The 24,545-nt window shown below is 37.0% G+C and overlaps 2 protein-coding genes across 3 annotated transcripts; one reads left to right on the plus strand and one right to left on the minus strand.

Moving 5' to 3' along the window:
* On the minus strand, window positions 12,037-18,355 carry LOC104706577 (alanine--tRNA ligase, chloroplastic/mitochondrial). Of its 2 annotated transcripts, XM_010422773.2 has the most exons (9): window positions 18,125-18,353; window positions 16,743-16,835; window positions 16,447-16,652; window positions 15,462-16,352; window positions 13,844-14,524; window positions 13,483-13,758; window positions 13,092-13,301; window positions 12,821-12,978; window positions 12,037-12,691 (listed from the first exon to the last, which is right to left on the minus strand). In XM_010422773.2, the coding sequence occupies exons 1-9, from the start codon at window positions 18,207-18,209 to the stop codon at window positions 12,355-12,357; spliced, it is 2,937 nt and encodes a 978-aa protein (XP_010421075.1). In that variant the 5' UTR covers window positions 18,210-18,353; the 3' UTR covers window positions 12,037-12,354. The 2 variants fall into 2 exon arrangements, with proteins under 2 accessions (XP_010421075.1, XP_010421076.1); XM_010422774.2 differs by lacking the exon at window positions 13,844-14,524 and having other exon boundaries at window positions 14,781-16,352; window positions 18,125-18,355.
* On the plus strand, window positions 21,256-21,810 carry LOC104709290 (F-box/WD-40 repeat-containing protein 1-like). Its single transcript, XM_010425929.1, has one exon. It carries the CDS (start codon window positions 21,256-21,258, stop codon window positions 21,808-21,810), a length of 555 nt encoding a protein of 184 aa, XP_010424231.1.

The following is a 24,545-nucleotide window of genomic DNA, read 5'->3' on the forward strand; positions in this document are numbered from 1 at the left end:
AGTAGGTAACTTGTAAGTTACCAAAGACGGAGTGACCAAAAAAGTAACGGTAGACCAAAACCTTTCCTGAAGGATGTCTATCAGATAATAAGTGTTCTATCGTCATATAAAAGACATTGGGTGGACAAAAATTTTAGATCTTGTAACTGGTTTATCGAGAAAAAATAGTCTATCAGATAACATTTGGTCTATCCTTATATAAAAAAACTGGATGGACAAAGATCTTGGATCTTTTAACTGGACTATCAGATCGGTTTCCCTGCTCCGTTTAACAACTATTTTCGTTAGAAATCAGGTCAGATAAAAGAACACAATACTTCTCTTACATACCAAGGGTCGGGTTCAGAACTAGGTTCTCCTGTCTCGTCGACTAGAGCGGGTGGAGGCGGAAAAAACGGAGGATTTGGTCATAGAAGTGACTGTAGGAAGAAATTCATCATTACATCCAAAGACGTCGGACTGTTCAGGCGGATGTGCGGTGAAAAAGAAGAAACAAAGAAGAAGATGATAAGAAAAGAGAGAGAAGAAGAAACGTAGATTTCTGAGGAGAAAAGAAGAAACAAAGAAGAAGATTATAAGACAAGAGAGAGAATAAGAAACGAGGAGTTTTTTTTCCCTTCAAATGTTTAAGCGTCACAAAATAGGAGAGGGCAAAAGGGTACTTTTTAAAACCTTCTATGGCAGGCGGAAAAAGGGTTTCCCAAAAATGGCATAGGAGAGAAAGATTGGTACTGTTCATGGCAATAATAGACACTTTTCTCTAGACTATTGTCTTTTCTTTTTATCGAACTTATTGTGTTTTATTTATTTATTTTGCTCTGTAAACCCAAACAAATTTGATTTTGAAAATTACCGATCCGATCAATTTTTCCTCCACAGTTTACATACATACGATTTTATATTAATGTGGTAATGTGTTCTGATTTGTTTATAACGAAACTTGTAAAGATCATTCTGGATGTGTACACATGCGAGGAAAATCATAGCGTTTTTTTTTTTTTTTGGTCTATCAGGGAACTGTTAAGATCAACGGAAATTTTTCAGGTTAGTTGTTTCCATTCATATTTTTTAGATTTTTGTTACTATTCAGTTGTATTGAAACTTGTTAATAGTTAGTTATTCACAATGGTAATGAAAACTTACGAATTCACTCTTGGACTTTTCAGAACTAAGTGATGGCACTAAAGCAATCAAGCCTGGTTTTGTGGTTCTTCCAAACTTTCATTTCTTGTAGTATAATTAAGGTGCATTCCTCTTTGTTCATAATTAGTTTGGGCTAGGTCGTTAAACAGATAAGTGAACCAATCTTTGGCATGCATACATACATACATACATACATACATAAATAATATACATTGCACACATACATACATTGGTCACTTGTAGCCATTCATAAATACTCCCCTGTTTCTTTGATTCGTTGACTTAATTGATTCCTGGATTTGTCAAATTCTTTGTTTACTTTCTTGGTTGCTTAATTTCTGCATTCATTCTTTGCTTCCTTCTTTTCTTGTTTGTTTACTTTTTTTTTTATAAAACTAGAGAACTCAAAGGTGGAAATTCTCTTATTCTTATACATATATATAGTCAAAAGCAAAGCCCAATTACTTTAGGAATCATAAACCGACTTAGACTAAAGGAGGTGGCCGATGGGCCTTATGGTCTTGGACGTACATGGGCCGTGTATGGACCGTGTATGGACCGGTTATGGAAAATCCACTCCAAGTGTTTTACAACCCTCACCCTTGGATAACATAACCGTGCCGATGCTAGGAAGGATCTCTATAATGCGCTTGGGGTGCTGCCTCATTAAAACCTTACGAGAAAAACCCATTGGGACAAAACCATGGTGAAGGAAAAAGTGTACAGCACACGTTACTCCCCCTGTTCCAAGCATCCCTAGAAGTCCTTAAGTCTCTGCATCCCAATCCGGTGCGTGAGCTTCTTGAATGTTGATGTTGGCAATGACTTAGTGAAGAGATCGGCTGAGTTGTCGCAGGATTGAACTTGTACCACTTGAACTTCTTCGGCCTTTTGTAGTTCATGTGTGAAGAAGAACTTGGGTAATATGTGCTTCGTCTGATCTCCCTTAATGTATCCTTCCTTGAGCTGTGCGATGCAGGCCGTATTGTCTTCATATATAACCGTTGCTTCCTTATCGTCGATCATGCCACAATCTGTCCTGATATGTTGAGTCATTGACCTCAACCAAACACACTCACGGCTGGCTTCATAAATTGCTAGGATCTCCGCATGATTAGACGAAGTGGCCACAATGCTTTGCTTCATAGAGCGCCACGAGATCGCTGTACCCCCGTGTGTAAATACATAGCCGGTTTGAGACCTTGAGTTGTGTGGATCTGATAGGTAACCTGCATCAGCAAAACCAACTAAACCTTCTTTGTTATAATTAGTGTAAAACAAACCCAAATCTGTCGTTCCTTGTAGGTAACGCAGTATATGTTTAATACTGTTCCAGTGCCTTTGGGTCGGACAAGAACTAAATCTTGCTAGGAGGTTCACGGCAAAACTTATGTCTGGTCTAGTGTGGCTAGCCAAGAACATTAATGCTCCTATAACACTAAGGTATGGCACTTCAGGACCGAAAACTTCTTCATCGTCCTTCTTTGGACCGAATGGATCTTTATCCAAATCAAGGCTCCTTACAACCATTGGGCTAGTCAATGGGTGAGCTTGGTCCATATTAAATCTCTTGAGTACCTTTTCTGTATATGCCTTTCGATGCACAAGGATTCCATTATCAATGTACTCAAGCTGTAACCCCAAACAGAACTTAGTTTTACCTAGGTCTTTCATTTCAAATTCTTTCTTTAGATATTCTACTGTTTGGGCAATTTCACCAGAGGTTCCAAGGATGTTTAAATCATCCACATACACTTCTATGATTACAAACCATTTGTTTGCAAACTTCTTTATAAAAACACATGGACTGATGGGATCATTCTTATAGCCCTCTTTGGCTAGGTACTCACTTAGTCTATTGTACCACATTCGCCCACTTTGTTTCAGTCCATAAAGGGATTTGTCTAGCCTTATGCAGTATTGTTCTCGAGAACCACTCTTATCTTTGACCTCAATACCCTCTGGTAATCTCATATAAATTTCATTATCCAGTGGACCATATAAGTATGCGGTTACAACATCCATTAACCGCAAATCCAGTTTTTCTCTTATAGCCAGACTTATTAAATATCTAAAAGTCGTTGCATCCATCACAGGGGAGTATGTCTCCTCATAATGTATCCCTGGTCTTTGAGAGAATCCTTGTGCTACAAGCCGTGTCTTATATCTCACGATTTCATTATTCTCATTTCTCTTTCTTACAAAGACCCACTTACCTCCAACTGGCTTTACATCGAATGGTGTCCTTAAGATCGGACCAAACACATTCCTCTTCTTTAAAGAGTTCAACTCCACGTCAATGGCTTCTTTCCACTTTGGCCAATCTTTACTTTGAGTGCACTCTAATATAGACGTGGGTTCATGATCCTCATTTATTTCAAGTGCTACCTTATATGCAAATATTTCATCAATGTCGACATTGTTACGGTTTCATTGTATTCGAGACATGATATAATTGATTGAGATCTCATTATTATCAATACCTTGAGGTTCAGCGTCCCAAACCTCATTCGGTACCTTAGGATTTGTCGCGGCCATGTCTATAATTTCCTTAACCTCGGTTTGATTTGCACCTTTCTTAGATTTCTGAGGGTTCTTATCTTTGGAACCTAATGGTCTACCTCGTTTTAAACGTGTCTTAGACTCTGTAGCAACTTGATTATTGTGTTCCTTGTGAACATCAATACGTACTGGTGCATTACAAGCTGGTATGTACGATTTTGTTACTCTCTTTGGGTCAGCAAAGGAATCTGGCAATTGATTAGCTAGCTTTTGCAAATGAATAATCTTTTGAACCTCTGCATCACATGCTAGAGTTCGAGGATCTTGCCAATTTAAGGATGTCTGATTCCATGATAATTCTTTAACCAGCTTGCTTGTCTCTCCACCCAACATTGGAAATTCGGATTCTGTAAATTGACAGTCCGCGTATCTGGCCTTAAATAAATCACATGTAGTTGGCTCAAGCTACTTAATAATGGTGGGAGACTCATATCCAACATATATTCCCATCCTCCTTTGAGGTCACATCTTAGTTCTATGTGGTGGAGCAATAGGTACATAAACGGCACACCTGAATGTTTTGAGATGGTATATGTCTGGCTCATGACCCGTTAATAATTGGGATAGTGAATATTTATGTTCACTAGATGGCCTGATACGTATAAGCTCTGCTGCATGTAATACTGTGTGTCCCCAAGCCGACACAGGAAGCTTCGACCTCATTAGCAATGGTCAGGCAATTAGTTGTATGCGTTTAATGAAGGATTCAGCTAATCCGTTCTGTGTATGGACATATGCCACAGGATGTTCCACACTCACCCCCATGAACATACAATATTCATTAAACGCTTGGGATGTAAATTCACCAGCATTGTCTAGACGTATAGTCTTACGTGGAAAATCTAGAAAGTGGGCTCGCAGACGTATAATCTGGGCCAGCAATTTAGCAAACGCAAGGTTTCTAGTTGACAATAAGCAAACATGCGACCATCTGGTCGATGCATCTATCATGACCATAAAATATCTAAACGTCCCACAAGGTGGGTGTATTGGTCCACATATATCTCCTTGTATCCTTTCCAGAAAGTTCAAAGTCTCCTTAGTTACTTTGACTGGTGATGGCCTTATAATAAGTTTCCCTTGTGCACATGCTACACACGTGAGATTCTTAGGGATAACATTTTTCTCTTTAAGAGTGTGCCCATTTGAATTCATAATAAGCTTACGCATCATGTTAGAACCCGGATGGCCAAGCCGGTCATGCCATAGAGTGAATTGTTCATTGAACATTTTATTCCTTGCCAAGTTAGCTTCTATCATGTTAATCTTAGCATGGTAAAGACCAGTGGCTATTGCAGGTATAGTCTCTAGGACTTTCTTATGTCTTTGTACGATTTCAGTAATATATAGAAACTCTTTGTTTCCTTCACCCTTTGTTTCAACATGGTAACCATTCAATCGAATGTCCTTAAAGCTCAATAAGCTTCTCTTAGAGCTGGGTGAATACAAAGCATCACTTAGTTCAAGATGTGTGCCATTAGGTAATAATATATGAGCCTGGCCATAGCCTTCTATTAGGCTTGCTATACCCGCAATTGTACTAACATTGGCATTTTTCATTATGAGATTAATAAAGTATCTCTTGTCCTTCAAAATTGTGTGGCTGGATACTATCCACCACAAGTACACTCTTGTCCTCAGTCATTTCTATAATGGACAATGATTTTGTTTTAAACTTTAATAAAACAAGTAAATATGTATTGAAGGAAATCAAATCATTGAATTTAAACCAAATAATTATCCAATCAAATTATCCAATCAAATGTAAAACATAAAACATAGAAATTAAACCAAAGNATCTAGAAAGTGGGCTCGCAGACGTATAATCTGGGCCAGCAATTTAGCAAACGCAAGGTTTCTAGTTGACAATAAGCAAACATGCGACCATCTGGTCGATGCATCTATCATGACCATAAAATATCTAAACGTCCCACAAGGTGGGTGTATTGGTCCACATATATCTCCTTGTATCCTTTCCAGAAAGTTCAAAGTCTCCTTAGTTACTTTGACTGGTGATGGCCTTATAATAAGTTTCCCTTGTGCACATGCTACACACGTGAGATTCTTAGGGATAACATTTTTCTCTTTAAGAGTGTGCCCATTTGAATTCATAATAAGCTTACGCATCATGTTAGAACCCGGATGGCCAAGCCGGTCATGCCATAGAGTGAATTGTTCATTGAACATTTTATTCCTTGCCAAGTTAGCTTCTATCATGTTAATCTTAGCATGGTAAAGACCAGTGGCTATTGCAGGTATAGTCTCTAGGACTTTCTTATGTCTTTGTACGATTTCAGTAATATATAGAAACTCTTTGTTTCCTTCACCCTTTGTTTCAACATGGTAACCATTCAATCGAATGTCCTTAAAGCTCAATAAGCTTCTCTTAGAGCTGGGTGAATACAAAGCATCACTTAGTTCAAGATGTGTGCCATTAGGTAATAATATATGAGCCTGGCCATAGCCTTCTATTAGGCTTGCTATACCCGCAATTGTACTAACATTGGCATTTTTCATTATGAGATTAATAAAGTATCTCTTGTCCTTCAAAATTGTGTGGCTGGATACTATCCACCACAAGTACACTCTTGTCCTCAGTCATTTCTATAATGGACAATGATTTTGTTTTAAACTTTAATAAAACAAGTAAATATGTATTGAAGGAAATCAAATCATTGAATTTAAACCAAATAATTATCCAATCAAATTATCCAATCAAATGTAAAACATAAAACATAGAAATTAAACCAAAGCAACATTTAAACTTAGTTATCTTCTTTTAGGCAATCAGAAGTCTCATAGTTAAGTTGGTCATCATTCTCATGGTCGAAATCTTCTTCACCATCGAGATGAACCAGGTTAGCCTCTGGATTTTTCTTCAAGCTCTCTTGATAGAGGTCAATGAGAAACTTAGGTGTTCTGCACATCTTGGCCCAATGATTAGACATACCACATCGGTGACAAACCGATTTAGCCTTGTGTTGCGGTTTGAAAGACCCGCGGCCTCTACCACCATGACCACGACCTAAGTCGGATCGGGTTCCACGACCATAACCATCATATCGGTTCCCTTGGTAATGTCCAACGACCACCACGACCACGGCCATGGTGCTTATCTCTATAGACGTAATTGGACTCCTTAGTCTCCTTGGGTTCTTTAGGCTCTTTAGGCTCTATGGAATTTTTCTTTGCCATGTCTACCTTGTGTGCTTTTGGTAATGGGGCTGTACCAGGAGGTCTCAATGCACTATTCATCATCAATAGTTCATTGTTCTGCTCAGCTAGCAGTAAACAAGAGATTAGGTCTGCATAGGTCTTAAACCCCTTTTCACGGTATTGTTGCTGAAGCAGTATGTTGTTAGTGTGAAAAGTAGAGAATGTTTTCTCTAGCAGATCCTTCTCAGTAACCTCAGTACCACACAACCTCAGGATTGAGACTATCTTAAATAGCTCTGAGTTATACTCATCCATGGATTTGAAGTCCTGGATCCTTAGGTTTTTCCAATCGAATTGAGCCTTTGGTAGGAGCACCGTCTTTTGGTGTCCATATCTGCTTTTCAGCTCTGTCCAAAGGTCAAGAGGATCCTCTATAGTGAGGTACTGGTTCTTGAGACTCTCAGCAAGGTGATGGCACATATGCATAATGGCCTTGTACTTATCCTTTTCTGCACATTCAACCTCATCCTCAATGCATTCGCATAAATCCTTTGATTTCAGATGGATCTTAGTGTCCAAAGCCCATTGCAAGTAATTGTCTCTAGAAGCATTAAGGGCAGCATAGGAGAGGTTTTTCAGCTTTGCCATCTGCACAGTACAAAACAAACATCTGATCATTAGCATGCGGTATTTGAGACCGAACCATGCAACAATTTAAGACTATGCGGTATTTGAGACCGACCCATGCCATTAATTTAAACTCAGGTCATGCGGTATTTGAGACCGAACCATTCCTTGCCGTTACTCATAACTTTCGTGGCTTTGGTATGCATGAAAAACAAACAAACCTAGATAGATACTAGCATGCAACAATTTCTTTTTATTAAATGTTTCCTTTTTCTTAGATTGAATTTCCTATTCTAATTAGGAAATTTTTTAGGAAATATTTTCTAAGTTTTAGGATAATTACTAAAATTGATTTGGAAGTTATCCTAACAATTTTAACAACCTAGAACAAATCTATGCAATCGATTTTAGGATTCATGCAGCCGATTTTACATAAACAATTTAAGCAATAAACGATTCAAGTTTTTTTATCTATGCAAGGTTCGATTTTAATCTCAATGATGCATGCAACATATGAAACAATCAAGCAACAACAATCAACCGGATTTTAATTATGATATGAACGGTTCAATTTGCAAGAAATCTAGCAATCCTAAACTTCACATAATTCGATTTTAAAGTTTTAGTGTTTAGGGATCTTAAGCTTTTGTTAGTTGATTGTTTGCTTGTAGGTTTTTAGTGTTCCATTAGATTTAAGGTCAGATTCGATTTCATAGGTTTTAAGGGGGGTTTGATTATTGTTTACCTTTTGCCGTTTGGATGTTGACTGGATATGAACCGGGAGCTAAAGACCTCAGTTTTACTTCTCTTGAACTTCGGACTAGGTAGGAGGAAGAACCGATCTCGAACTCGAACTGCGGCTTGAACAGGAACGGATCTCCGAACAGAACTCACCCCGGACAGAAACGGACCACGAACTCGGATGCATCACGAACAGGAACCGATCGCCAAGTATAACCACGAACAAAGGGAGAAGGCGGCGGCGGTTTAGGGTTTTAGGGTTTTATCTCAGTTGGACTTTAGAACAAGTCGTGATGATAACGTGTTATAAAACTAGAAAACTCAAAGGTGGAAATTCTCTTATTCTTATTCATATAATCGAACAGAGGTTATATATATATAGTCAAAAGCAAAGCCCAATTACATTAGGAATCATATACCGACTTAGACTAAAGGAAGTGGTCGATGGGCCTTATGGTCTTGGACGTACATAGGCCATGTATGGACCGTGTATAGGCCGGTTATGGAAGATCCACTCCAATTGTTTTACAACAATTTTCCTTTTTTAATATTTCTTGCTTACTTAATTGTTACGTGCATTTATACAATAAATGTGTAAAAGTAAGAACATATGCAAATAGTCATATTTTCATATCCATATTTACTTCATCTTGGAGTAAATCAAGAAGATCAACCAGCCACTTCATCTGTAAGTTATTATTTTATTGATCTCATGGTTATTAACTTATTCATAATGCACAAGACAATTTGTTAATCGTACTGACTTGGTGGGTCATCTTGTATAGAATTGCACTAATGGTACACTATTTTAACTGTATAACCGTTTTGGATTTTGCAAACATATTTTAGGAAAAACTCAGAGCATCGTAATTCTATAAAAAGCATATAGGAGTGTTGGTGGTGACGTGGTGACTGGTGAACTTATTATATAGTACGCTGTAAGTTTTTGTTATGTTCTCAAAACAAAATAAAAATACATAATGTCGCGTAAGTTTCAAACATCTTTATGCTGATTTCAGGTCTATCTAAATGGTTCTCTGACATAATTATCATACGCCAAGCAGGTAAATGGACAAAGCAAATAACTGAAGATCACTCACCGTTTCTTAATTTGACTCCTTCTCCCAAAGTATGCTTCTCCAATTATTTTAGTTTTTGCCTAATCTTTCGATTTCGGTATTATAGTTTGCACTTAACTTTCTCTTTTCTTCTTACGCAGTAGGAAGATTATATAGGTTTTTTGATCATGTGAGTCTCAAAAACAAAAATGTTTAGGGTCAATATATAACTATGAGAACTAATCAAACTCCATTTGGCTTACTTTCAGGGAAAGGCTCCTCTCAGATGTTGATGGTTTTTTTCCTGTATATGATTTAAAGTACTTGCTATGGAGGTACTAAGCACCTTAAAATTATAATTGTGTGAGAATCAGTATTCATGTTGTTTCTATTTCTGCAGGTAAATACACAAGAAGCAGAGCCTATGGTGTGCTTGTTTCTGTTTATGCAGGTAAATAAACAAGAAGCAAAGCCTATGGTGTGCTTGTCCAGATTGGTCATGCATACGCACATGAGAAAAATGGTGGAGACAATGAGAACTTACATCGGTACTTTAATATGGTACTAGATTAGATTAGGACCCGTGCTAGAGCACGAGTTGAAATCTTTTTTATTTATATTATAATTTTATAATAAAATATAATTTATATGATTGTTTTTAAAAGTTTTTTTTTGATAAAACATTATGTAATAAAATCATATGTTAAATATGATGGCTTGAAAAAACACCTATTTTGTAAGTTTTGTTTTGTTAATTTTGTAATTTTATGTATGAGAAATGGTTATGTTTGGTGTTTGTTTTTATTTTAATTTTTGAATATGTTTGGTGAAAGTTTTTTAACATGACATGTGCTTAGGTAAGGCTTTGTTTTCAACTACACAATAAAATCTCAGAAATCACGATTAAGTATGATAAATTGCCAAAAAAAAAAAATTTTAACGCCTAACAGTATATTTTTTGTAACAATACATGGAATACTAATGATTTTATTTTTGGAAATTGTATAAATCATTGGAATATTCTCTTTAAGATGATTCTTTAGGATATTCTTATGTATATTCATGTTAATCTATAACCTTTTTATGTAACCAACCTATATTTAATGTATAACCTATTCTGTAACCAACTTATAAAAATTATATAGTCGACAAAAAGAAGGTTGTGTACTTCCGTTTTATTATATAGGAGATTTTTAATCTAATCCTAACTAAAATTACCAGAATCTTTGTTTTTATTTTATTTTTACTAAGGTTGATTGTTGACCTCTGCTATAACCGTTATAGGTCGTTGGTAGCTTGGATGGAGAGAAAACCTCAAATTAATAGTAATGCTGTTTTCTTTCTTCAACATAGAAATTACAGCTGCGAGTTAGCCATTTGTCCCACTTGTTTATCAATGAGACTCAATGAACTGTTTTCCTTTCTTTAACAAACAGGAAAATTTAGGCTTGTTGAAGGTGTATGTTGAAATCCTGCTAGTGCATAAACATCGCAAAATTTAGGCTTGTTGAAGGTGTATGTTGAAATCCTGCTAGTACATAAACATATATACTAGTTGTAAATATATATATATATTGATTCTGCGGATAATTTTCCTTGTTTCAGAGTCATGTTGGTGAAGCTTCGGTTGGAGATGCTTATCAAGAAATGTGGCACGAAGGTTTTCAAGTCTTTGAAGCCTGAGGAACAAATTTAAATCCAAACAAACATGAAAGATTTGCTTAAAATGTTCAAATTGTCTAGATTTTAGTATCGGTGTTAACTCTTACATTGTCTCTTGGTTCATCTCGTAAGGAAAGGATATATGCAGCTGGCTCTGACAGTAGATCTCAAATGAAACTTCATCAAAGTATCTTTCCAACTCAATTTACAGATTTTCTTAATTGTTAAATTATATCATATATATATATATTGTTCATACTATTCAGACATTTGATCTGATGGTTTCTCATAAATTAGGTTCTTATGGACTTCCCACAATTGACAATGATGTTGCATGATGATCGTGAGAAACCTGTCATGAAACGTACCACACTTGTTGCCAACACCTCTAACCAACACCTCTAACATACCTGTGGCTGCTCTTAAAGCCTCAATCTACACAGGTAATGTTCAGGAGTACATATTTAATAGATTGCGTTTCGCTATTGCTATATGGATATTTTTTTTTGTTAGTTGTCCTTATCTCACTTCTCCTTTTTTTTTTTTTTCTTCAGTTTATTTACACCTATATTGCTTTGTTTCTAGGCTGAAATGCTTGCCGACAGTGGATATCATGCCTATAGCAGCACATTTAGCATTTCTCTGTGAACGTGCTGGTAAAGTAAAATGTCGTGGTGGACCAGAAGGTGATGGAAGTGTTGCAGTTTTCAGATCATGTGACTTCTGCAACCCCTAGTATTGTGCAGGTATTTTAGTTCCGTTTGTTGAAACTGCAAAATTAAGTATATATACTTGCAATTTTGTGGTTTTATTAAGTTGTGGAATTTATTTTTGAAGGTCTAGTCATCTCCAATCTCTTTAACCCTCTCAGAGTGAAGGACAAAGTCTTTCATCTGTTTCAATATTTATGATTTATAGTGTTACGTTGTTGTTGAACTCAAATTGGAATCGGTAAATCAGCCGGTGTGTGTGGCTTCAACAACTCCTTTGTAAATGATCTCCCAATTAATAAAAAGCTTTCTTCGACGAATAGGAAAAGAACAGTTTAACTCAAATTGAACCGGACTACGAATGAAAAGAGCAGAAAAAACCGAAATCTCTGTAAGGTAGACTTTTTTTCTCCAAATTGAAGCAACTGACGACATATTCATTCGAATTATCTAACCGAAAATGTCATCAATAGCAACCGCTACTCAACATCTTATTGACTAATGATCCAAAACCAATTAAGTATTTCGTCTAGACAAATCAAATACCCTTCCATCTAGACATGCGTTTCAGTGTTCTAGAATCCAGCAATGTGCACTTCGTTCTTCTCCCTGTACAACCTGAATCAAGCAATGTGCTCTTCCTTCTTCTCCCTGTACAACCTTGTTGCATAGATAGTTTTTCTTGAAGTAGAACTTCAACCAAGCTTTTCGGATAGAGTTGCCACGAGATCTTCCCGAGCTTTCTCTAAAGCACTTGGGAGATTTTCAGGCTTCCTGCCACCTGCTTGAGCGAAATTGGGCTTTCCACCACCTCCTCCACCACACAGCTTAGCTATGGGGCCAATGAATCTCCCTGCTTGAACTCCTAGAGAGACTACTCCGGGACTAAATGCAGCAACTAAACTAACCTTGTCTTTTTCTGGAGATGATCCTAGTACCACAGCTACTGGATCTTCCAATGTGCTTACCAAATGCTCAGCTGCACTCTTTAATGAGTCAGCATCGGTGTCATCCATCGACTCAACGAGCACTCTGAAGAAATTAAAACATTCACAGGAAGAACTTTAGTTGATGTTATAACTTTAGATCATGTGTCAAATTCTCTGAGCATAATAATTATCATACAAACCATTTCTAGCAGGAAACAATAGATTTTGATACCTTATCGTCTGTGAAGTTCCTACTGTAAATGCTTTGTTCGGTATAACTGATGCTTTATAGACCGCTGCTTTTGAACGTAAGTCTGAGGCTTCTTTTCTAGCAGCACGCAGTTCCTCTACAAGATTCTCCACTCTGCTTGTAACATCTTCTGCTTTCACCTTCAGATTAAAACCACACGACAATTACATATGTCACAAGTAACTACTATCTTGAAAGCAGCAAATATGAAATAATTATTCGGAGAAAGGAAAACTCTCTAGAAGCGGAATACCTTGAGAGTCGAGCATAGACGTGTCATTTGAGAATCCCTTGAGTTTATGTATTCAATGAATGCTTCACCTGCAACCGCTTCGATACGTCTGGTTCCAGATGCAATGCCCTGTTCTGAGATAATCTTGAAGGCTCGTATCTCTGCAGTATTGCCAACATGAGTGCCACCGCAAAGTTCCATGGAGACACCAGGGACTTCTACTACACGAACCTGCGATTAATGTAAGGGTCCTCTTTTGTCAAGCCAAATCAACTCAACACCAAACTGTAACACTTTATACACTCATGTAGTTCTCTCATAATTCAGGTTTTACGAAGATGCTTGACTAGTATTTTGACGTTCCCAGAACCTATACAATCTTCGAATTTGTTAATAGTGAAATCTTTCTTACCTCGTTTTCATCATACTTTTCCCCAAACATTGCAATGGCTCCAGCTTGTTTTGCATCAGCAAGAGGAAGGACCTTTGTTTCAAGACGTGTAGCATCCCCAATCCACTTATTGATCAGGCATTCGATTTCCTCAAGCTCATTACCATGCAAAGACCTATTAAAGTTGAAATCGAATCTGAGGCGGTCAAAAGCTACTAATGAACCAGCTTGTGATGTTTCTTGTCCTATTACTTTCTTAAGTGCGGATTGCAGTAAATGAGTGGCCGTATGGTGAACCTGGAAAGTTAACAAAAAGGATCAAGAATTTTAAAACGAAAGAGGCAGTTGCGGTATTGGGATGCAAAATGACATTCAAACGTACCTTTGCTCGTTGCCTCAAGTCTACATCCACTGCTGCTTCCACCTCCTTGCCAACTTCCAGAGCTCCACTTTTTACAGTGCCCTTGTGAACAAATATTTTAAGAGACTTCTGCACATCAGTTACCTCAACAACAGCTTTCTCTTGGCTCCCATCACTGCTAACATAAAGAAAACCATGATCAGCAATTTGACCTCCTGATTCAGCATAGAACGGAGTTCTGTCCAGCAAAATCTCTACATCACTGCCTTCAGAGACCCTTATCACAGGCTTCCCATTCACCAAAAGACTTTTCACAACAGCACGAGCAGAGAGACTGTCATATCCCAAAAACTCAGTGTCTGCAATATTTTTCGTGATGTCAGCATCATCTTCAACTGTCAGTTTTACAACGTTGTGAGCAGCTTGAGACTGACGCCTTTGATTCTCCATCTCCACTTCAAAACCTTCCATATCTATACTGACTCCACGTTCTTCAGCAACTTCTGCTGTTATCTCCACAGGGAAACCGTATGTGTCATAGAGAAGAAACGCATCTTTCCCATCCAGATAAGGCTTATTCTTAGTTTTATCAGCAACTGACAGGGCGTCGTTAAGCTTCTGGTCAAGTAACTTTTCTCCTCTTTCCAGAGTTTTCTTAAAGTGAAGTTCCTCTTGTCTAATCTCCTCAATGATGCGTGGAGCCTTTAGTTNCAGGCATTCGATTTCCTCAAGCTCATTACCATGCAAAGACCTATTAAAGTTGAAATCGAATCTGAGGCGGTCAAAAGCTACTAATGAACCAGCTTGTGATGTTTCTTGTCCTATTACTTTCTTAAGTGCGGATTGCAGTAAATGAGTGGCCGTATGGTGAACCTGGAAAGTTAACAAAAAGGATCAAGAATTTTAAAACGAAAGAGGCAGTTGCGGTATTGGGATGCAAAATGACATTCAAACGTACCTTTGCTCGTTGCCTCAAGTCTACATCCACTGCTGCTTCCACCTCCTTGCCAACTTCCAGAGCTCCACTTTTTACAGTGCCCTTGTGAACAAATATTTTAAGAGACTTCTGCACATCAGTTACCTCAACAACAGCTTTCTCTTGGCTCCCATCACTGCTAACATAAAGAAAACCATGATCAGCAATTTGACCTCCTGATTCAGCATAGAACGGAGTTCTGTCCAGCAAAATCTCTACATCACTGCCTTCAGAGACCCTTATCACAGGCTTCCCATTCACCAAAAGACTTTTCACAACAGCACGAGCAGAGAGACTGTCATATCCCAAAAACTCAGTGTCTGCAATATTTTTCGTGATGTCAGCATCATCTTCAACTGTCAGTTTTACAACGTTGTGAGCAGCTTGAGACTGACGCCTTTGATTCTCCATCTCCACTTCAAAACCTTCCATATCTATACTGACTCCACGTTCTTCAGCAACTTCTGCTGTTATCTCCACAGGGAAACCGTATGTGTCATAGAGAAGAAACGCATCTTTCCCATCCAGATAAGGCTTATTCTTAGTTTTATCAGCAACTGACAGGGCGTCGTTAAGCTTCTGGTCAAGTAACTTTTCTCCTCTTTCCAGAGTTTTCTTAAAGTGAAGTTCCTCTTGTCTAATCTCCTCAATGATGCGTGGAGCCTTTAGTTTGACATCTGAATCAATATATGTACTCATTTCTATCACCTTTTCAGCAACTGTTGGCAAAAACGCTTCCTTTGGATTACCATTTCTATCCCCATTTATTCCGAGAGACTTCCCCTTTCGAACTGCCCTTCTTATTAGCCTCCTTACTACATAACCTCTGCCAATGTTTGAAGGAGAAACACCGTCTGATATGAGATAGACAACTGCCCGCATGTGATCTGCAATCACTTTTAGACTTGTCTTTGCCTGTTCACTTGCAGAGTCGTATGATAGATTCGCCAACTCTGAGATCTTCGCAATGATTGGATATATCAAATCTGTCTCGTAGTTGTTTGGAACCTTCTGAAGGATTTGAGCCATACGTTCTAGACCAAGACCAGTGTCTATATTCTTCTGTTTCAAGGGCTCAAGCAATCCATCTTCCGTCTTGTTATACTGCATGAAAACCAAATTGTAGAACTCAATGAATCTGGTATCATCCCCAAGATCAACATCTTCACCATAACCTCTCTCGGGATAGAAGTCATAGTATAACTCTGAGCATGGACCACAAGGACCAGTTGGTCCACTGGTCCAAAAGTTGTCAGCTTTACCCATTCTCTTTATCTGCTCAACAGGCACACCAACTTCATTCTTCCAGATTTCAAAAGCTTCATCATCGTCTTCGTAAATGCTAACCCAAACTCTATTAGCAGGTAACCCAAACTCTTTAGTTGATAGCTCCCATGCCCATCTTATCGCTTCTTTCTTGAAGTAATCACCAAAGCTAAAGTTCCCAAGCATCTCAAACAAAATATGATGCCTGGCCGTTTTGCCAACATTCTCCAAATCGTTGGTACGTATGCACCTTTGTGCAGTGGTTGCACAAGGAACCTGTCTAGGTACCTGCATCATTTTAAAAAGTCCCACCAATGTTAAAAGGAATAGTCTCTAAATGCAGGAGAAAACAGTAGTGTTTGGCTTGAATTGTTATTGATACCTTTCCAAGAAAGATAGGCTTAAACTGAAGCATTCCAGCAATTGTTAATAAGACAGTAGGATCTTCTGGAACAAGAGACGCACTTGGAAGCACTTTATGCCCACGAGATGCAAAGAATTCAAGAAAACGCCTCCGTATTGAATCTCCACTAACATCATTGGACTGATATTCCTCCTTAGCGTCCTCAGACACCGGATGTACTGACACTGAAATCCACATAGTAAAGACATATCAGTCCCCAAATTCAATGGAAGAGACAAAAACAGATTATGTGGAAACACAATAAGTGCAAAAACCTGATGAACTTTTGGCAATAATCTGAGGTGACTGAGTTGATCTGGGAAGCAAGATCGAAGGAGAAACACCTGTAGAGGTTCTGGTAACAAAACCTGCAAACCACATTTTCAATAAATTAACGCCGAGATGAGATGAATATTGAGAAACTTGCACAGAACACTGAAATCAAAGCAACAAGAAGAGACAATAAACAAAGCTCAAGAACTTTATTTATCAATCAAATTAGCGTGTGATCTCTCAAGTTTCAAAAAAATTGTAAAAATTTATACTTTCTAACAATCCTTTGGAGGCCGGTTAAGTTCACTGTAAGAAGCTACATCACTAAATCATGTACAGACCAAGATAATGACAGTTTCATGGATACCAGCTCTGTAACAAACCCAATTGGGAAAATCTCTCTGCTTCAATGGAAAAAAAAAAACCCAAAATTCAATTTCGCCAAGAGAACAAATCACATAATCAATAATTAACGCCGAGATGAGATGAATACCGAGTGCTCTCAAAGCCACAAGAAGAGAATAAACAAAGCTCAGGAAATTTATATATCAATCAAATTAGCGTGTGATCTCAAATCTCAAACAAGTTATACTAGTTTTGTTGAACGAACTAGTCTAATGGTCTACTTCCAAACAAGACAAGTAGTAAAATTTGGTTGAAAATGGCATGGTATTCTTGATGATGCAGAGATGATTTACGAGAAGGTAAAAGCCACATAAAACTCTCTAATATCATCCAGAACTAGTAGCCAAAAGATTCCAATTTTAAGTAACCAGCTGGGAATGCTACTCTTAATCTGATCATAGACCCACCTAAAACCTTTCAAGCCGTCAACAAACTACGATTCGACATGTGCTAGAGCCTCTGGGCAATTCAAGGAGGTCCTTTAGCATGTAAAATCTTTATGGACCTTATTGGTGCGAGAAACACCTCAAATGCAGAACAAGTTTTTTGAGGACTCTTGATTTTTCTACGAAGTACCTTGCTACTTCCATTTTAGCAGGCCCTCCGTCGAAGTGTTTTATCTCTACAAACTCGAGTGATGGAAACCAGACACCGAAGGTACAGATTAATTAAGATTTATACTATCTGACAATCCCTTGGAGACCAGTTAAGTTCAATTTGTAAGCAGCTACATCACTAATCATGTACAGACCAAGATAATGACAATTTCATGGAAACGAGCTCTGGTCACAAAAACCCAATTGGGAAAATCACTCTGCTTCAACCGGAGAAAGAAAAAAACAAAAACCCAGAATTCGATTTCGCCACTAATCCATCTAGGTTATGAGTTTCTAAACACTAAGTCCTCAATCTCATCACTTTCATGATGATTAAATAAAAAAATAAAATGCGAAAAAGGGAGAGAAGAACAGAACCGTACGTTTAGAAACGAGAATACAAGAAGGATGCAAAAGCAAAATTGGTCTAAGAGGAACATCGAAAAGGTTTACTCTTGTCAAATTCATCGAGAGAGTGTGTGTTTAAGACAGAACAAGAAGAAGAAGAAGAAGACAGAACAAGAAGAGGCTAGGAAGCTTTTTTTTTTTTTTATCCACTTCTTTGTGTCATTGTTTTGATAAATCTTAAAACTAACTCGTTAAGGTTTAAGGAGGAATCGTAATATACCTTCTTCATTAGAGGAGGCTGAGGAGGAGAGGCTTTTATCTCCCATTGTAGCAAAAAAAAGACAGCGACACCTTAGAGATTTTTTGTTTTTTTCTTTTTTCTTAAGATTGTGTGGGCTATATAACCCTATTTATCTATTAAAAAAAACTCTATTTATAATTAGTAAATAATGATTATTTCACCTCACATTAATTTAATTTTTAATTGTACCAATTAAGAAGTAAATAAGGAAAATAACCCAAATAAATTTGTTTAGTTTTTTTTTTTCCAACAAAGTACAAGATTGACTCAAACGAGCCAATGCGAAGGAAAATTGTTTACATAAATAACTAAATGCGGAATTGAGTGAACACGTCGTGCCAAACTATCCGTTTTACCATTCTGAAAGCGAGGAACGAAAACTAATGAAAAAGAAACAAATTCCTCTTTGTCCGCCGTAGTATGTCCTCCAAATAAGGTATAAAAACTGACCACTCGGAAGGCGAAGACACCATCTTCACCAAGTCAGAGCAATCCGTGAGATAGACGACAAATTGGTTATCCGCTCCAATCATACACCTCATGGCCCATATGAGGGCTTCAACCTCCGCATGAAGAGGGGAAAGACTGCGACGAAGGTTGGCTGCTCCCATTGTAGGATCTTCACCCCTGGGCGAAATGCAAAACCAGCCTCTACCATCATAGCGATCCGTCCCTTTCCAAGAGCCATCCACAAAGCAAAGATAACTCGACGAGAATCGGGGAACCCCTAATCCTCTACCTCCACAGGGTACAACCCCATGATTAATATTTGATCCTGACACCATCTCCTCTGTTTGAGCCATAAACCAGGCTTTAGCCTCATCCTCCGCTAACCTCAAAATTGCTAGTGGATTTGAATCCAAATTACTAAAAAGTTTATCATTACGTGCTTTCCAAATATACCACAAAATCCAGGGGAACACATCCTGCGATAGGATGTCTTTAAACCGCCAAAAAAGGAAATCCATGTTAGTGAAAACAGATTCTGAAGGGAAAGCTCCCATGGTCGTCGGAAATGACGACAGAGCCCAAACTTGTCTGGCTGGTGGACATTCAAAAAGGGTGTGATTAATCGTCTCCTCCTAATAACCACAAAGGCCACATGTGACATCACAACTCATCCCACGTTTCTATAGATTAGCCGTGACCGCCACACAACCCGAAAGCACCTGCCACATAAAGTGTCGGAGTTTCGCTGGACACCGAACCTTCCACACATAAGCCTTTAAAGGTACCAAATCCGGTCCAAATACTTTCGGCCCGGTATGCGCCGTCTTTTGTGAACGAAGGGTATGGTACCCTGATTTAAACGAATATTTTCCAGACTTAGTAAAATGACATCCCAACAAATCCGGTTTTTCCGGTTGTCACAGCGGTAAGGCAGAAATTATGGCAACATCTTCCGAGAAAACTCCAAGTAGAGTATATAATAGTACTAGGAGATATCCCGTGCTATAATGCATGGATCAATATTTTATCCAAAAATTATAAGATAATATTAAAAATTATTGTTATATTTGTTTTAAAAAGTTATTATGTTTGAGACAATGATTACTTTTAATATTGTAACTATGTACTAACCCGCGAAAATCGCGGACTGAACTTTTTGTTTGATGAAAATTTTTTATAATTTATTTTCTTATTATATTATCTATAATGATTTGTGATTCAAAATTTCCTTATATTAAAAATTTTGTATTTTGAAAATGTTTATTGAAAACCTGCCAATAAAACATTTGCATGTAATGAACTTTAGATTTTATTCGATTAGATTTTTAAAATCTTAGCTGTTAAATTTTTTTTTTAAGTACGAATTAGTTTTGATTCTAATAGATTTTTTTTAATTTTCTACAATTTATTTTATTTTATGTGTCCCCAATTTTTGTTTTTTGATTAATTATATTTATTTAATTAATTAATTAATCTTAATTAAGGTTTTCTTACGGCAATTGAATGTAATTTTTTACACATTTTATGGTTAGTTTCATATTTTTAGTTCCCAATTAATATAGTATGATTGTTTGGAAAATCTACATATTTTTTTTAAATACTAATTATTTTTGAATATTATAGTATTTTAATTTTTTTGATGTATATTACCATTTTATATTGCTTGTTGTATTTATTTTGTGAAATATTTAAAGGTATTAACTTTTCTATTCTAATTTTGAGCAAATAAAATTTATTAATTTATCAGCCACATAAATTTAGTTTTATCAGCCAGCCGATATGGAACATTAAAACACACATTTTTTTTCATTGATTGAGTAATATATCTTCGTTTTTTTTTTAATTCAAATCACAATATATGCAGAAAAAAAAATCTACATATTTATTTATCATATGTATATATGATAATTCAAAATAATTTGTAAATGAACTTAAAGGAAGATGATAGGAGAATCATAATTTAAAATCTTAACAAAATCTCTCAAATATAGTTATTAAAAGAATAATTTGGATATAAAATCTTACTTTGAAATTTTTTGATTGTTTTACAATTTTTAAAAATTAATTAGTAATTTTCTACCATAATTAATTAGAGAGAAAAAATATGTTTTTTGGAAATTAATAATTATGAAAATAATTTATTAGTCTAAATATTAAAATTCTATATTTATTTTTATTTAAAAATTAAATATATTTTTTAACACCAATGGCATGATAATATAATTTTTTACATTTTATAAGATTAGTTTCATATTTATACTTCTCAATTAATATAGTAGTATATTTGTATTTATTTAATAAGAAAGTGTGGTCCTAAACTTTTATTACATCCACATGACATATCCAACATGCTATATTAACATCCAGATAGATTCACAACTCATACTTCTTTTAGCAATAACTTTTCGAATTCTCATGGCTTCATCTTCGTCAGACGGTTCATTGATACCTCCCGAAATATTGGAATCAATATTTGGTAGTGTTCCAGCTGACGATCTAAAACGATTCAAGTTGACGTGCACAGAATGGAATGCTCTCTTCAAAGATAAGAGATTCATCTACGATCATCTAGAACAGGTCAAAGAACGTATTATACGAATCACTGATAAGGTTCAGATCATTAATCCCGCGTCCAACGATGATCATTCTTCTTTACCACTCCCAAATGAGTTTCAAGGAAGCGGTAAGCTGTCTAATATTGTTCATTGTGATGGGTTATTGCTATGCATCTTTCGTCATCCCAAAAGACTCGCTGTTTGGAACCCTTGTTTTAACCGAGTTAGATGGGTCACCAAACCTAGGAAATCTTATGCAGTTAATGATTATTACGGCATTGGATATGATGGTGTATCTCGTGATAACTACAAAATCTTGAGATTTTACAATGAAAATATTTTCGAAGACAACCGGTGCCCCACGGGTAAGTATGACCCACCGGTTGAGATCTACGACCTCAAGTCAAATTCTTAGAAAACTCTTGACATTCCTTTGGATTGGTGTGTATACTCACCGTGCGCTGGTGTGTCCTTAAAAGGAAATATGTATTGGATTGTTGGACGACATCATGACACAATATGTATCCAAAGTTTTGATTTTTCCACAGAGAGATTCAAACATACGAGCCTAATACCTTTTGTCTATGGTACATATGATAATGTAGCCTAATCAGCTTTTAGAGGAGATAAGCTTGCTTTGCTTCGCCAACGCATATACGAAGAACATGATCAACTAGGGGAGATTGAGGTATGGTTCACAAATAGTGTCAAAGATAGGGTTGTTTCTTGGACCAAACTTTTTGTTGTGTGGAGACCTGATCTGCCAGCATTTGATCTCTGGGAAGATCCTCCTCATTCGGTGTTTTTTATTGACCAAAATAATAGGATTAACGTTACATGTTCTGAAAGATTAGTAACCAGTGGAAGCAAATGCGTTTGCGTTAACTTATACATTATTGGTAAAGATGGATTCCAAAAAAAAGAGATAGAAAGACATTGGGAGGAAGAGGTATGGACATATAACTCTGGTTACATGTATCTTCCAAGTCTAGTTCCGGTCCCATAGAGGATCTGCCTCAGAAAAGGAAAAAAAAAAAGAAAAACATACCGTTAAGTTTAATGTTTTGTGATATATTTTATGCTAGCTCTAACTAAACTATAATTTATAAACATTTTGTTAAATCCCGTGGCATCATTATGTAAGCAAATAAATATATTTCTGTTCAAGGCTTAATGGTCGTTGCTTTGTGGATTAACTAGTGCATGTTTGTTTATACCTTTTACCATCGAGGCTGAATGATTCATTTAAATATAAAATCATTACGGAAAAAAATTATTTCAGAACATAAAATGTCTAGGTTTGGGCTTTCGATTTTCGTTTGGCCTTGAAATAACATGGTTTTGAATTTTGTGTCCTTATTTCAACTTTCGTTGACCGTCATTCATTTTTTTTTTATCCCAAGAAGAGGGAACTTTATTCTTCTCTTCGTACCTAGTTTCTCTAAACTCCAATGGCCTCTTTATTATCCGATTTGAAAAGCCAATTGAGATAGATACAAAAAATCAAAATCGTGGTCATTGACACCGCACCATCCAAGTCTGGTTCTGGTTCATAAAAAAAGTTACAATTTCTTCATTGCGTTTTAGAGTGTGAATGGTTGCAGCGGTTGGGACGGACAAATTCATCTGCGGATCAGACTGCTTTTTATTTACCATTCATCATGTTTAGTCCGTAGTGGTGTGGTCTACAGAAAACAGAAACAAAACTGCAGCGGACCAACTGCGGACCGTTTTTCCTTACAAATAGACTTGGACCGCAGCGAACTGTTGTCCACACTTAAAATATAGCGGTCTTGTCCGCAGACAGATTTGTCCGCCCCAACCGCAGTTACCATTCAGACCCTTATATTTATGCATATGGTCTAGAATAGATAAAAAATTAAAGTTTTTTTTTTAACGTCTTTTATTATAAATAGAGGTTGGTACATAGTCTTGAAATAAACAACTCCGTAAAAACAATGGAGGGAAGAAATAAACACGAGCAGTTTCTTGTTGACGATGAGCCTGTTTAGCCAATCTATCAGCTACTTGATTGCATTCTCGCGTATAAACAAAAATGATATATCAGTAAAACGATCCGCCCAACTGCGGATATCAACTAGGAGATTTTCCATAGTTATGCTCGTTGATCGTTGATGTAGGAGATCATCTAGAGGTTTACAATCGCCTTCTAGAACCACCTTTCGGTAACCTCGACACCAAGTCAAATGAATAGCATGCAGCAGTGCTAGGCCTTCTGTTTCCAAAGGATTAGATGCTTGCGTGAGTTTTGAACTGCCAGATAATACATACGTACTTGAATCATCTCGGATAACCCATCCAACACTGATGCTGCCATCGTGATAATGGAAGCTGCCATCATAGTTAACTTTAACGAAATCGGTTGATGGCGGTTGCTAGTGAGATACGGGAGTCGATAAATCTGACAGATTAGTGCGATTAGATTGTTGTACAGATGGTTGCGTCGCAGCTAGCCATTCTATAACATCATTTGTTGCTTTTGTAACCACTAATTCTACTTCCCAAACTACCTTATTGAAAATAAGGTTATTTCTTGATTTCCATAGTTGCCACCCAATCTAGAAAGGAAGATGTTTCTTATCAACATCCATTGCAGACGTATATGATAACAACAAGATCTCAATGTTTTCTTCGAGAGAGGTTGAAAATACATGACCAGTAGGCAGATTAGTTAGTCTCCAAACCGTAGAAGCATAAGGACACTTGAAAAGCAGATGGTTAATCGTTTCAACGTCTTTACAGCAGCGATGACATGTTTCGTCAATGGGTATACCCCGTCGGTTAAGTTCACTACCAGTACTAATTGCACCAGATAGCACCCTCTAGTAGAAATGTCTTAACTTTGGAGGTATAGTTATTTTCCAAATCTTGTTTTTGAGCTGAGGGTCTCCTTGTGGAGAAGCAACAGCATCATTGAGAGGGTGATGATTACTTAGCTAGTACCCAGATTTAACTGAGTATATTACATCCTTAGTGTAGTGCCAGATCAATCTATCAGGACAATGATGTTGTGGAAGATAAAGTCATTGTGCACAAACTGCGTCTTCATCTGAAAGGTATTGTTGCAGTTTATTAATATCCCACTGATTACTCTGATCTTGCCATAAGTCACTGAGTGTAGAATTCGGT

Source organism: Camelina sativa, chromosome 8 (assembly GCF_000633955.1).
Source record: "Camelina sativa cultivar DH55 chromosome 8, Cs, whole genome shotgun sequence".
In the NCBI taxonomy this organism is placed as follows: Eukaryota; Viridiplantae; Streptophyta; class Magnoliopsida; order Brassicales; family Brassicaceae; genus Camelina; species Camelina sativa.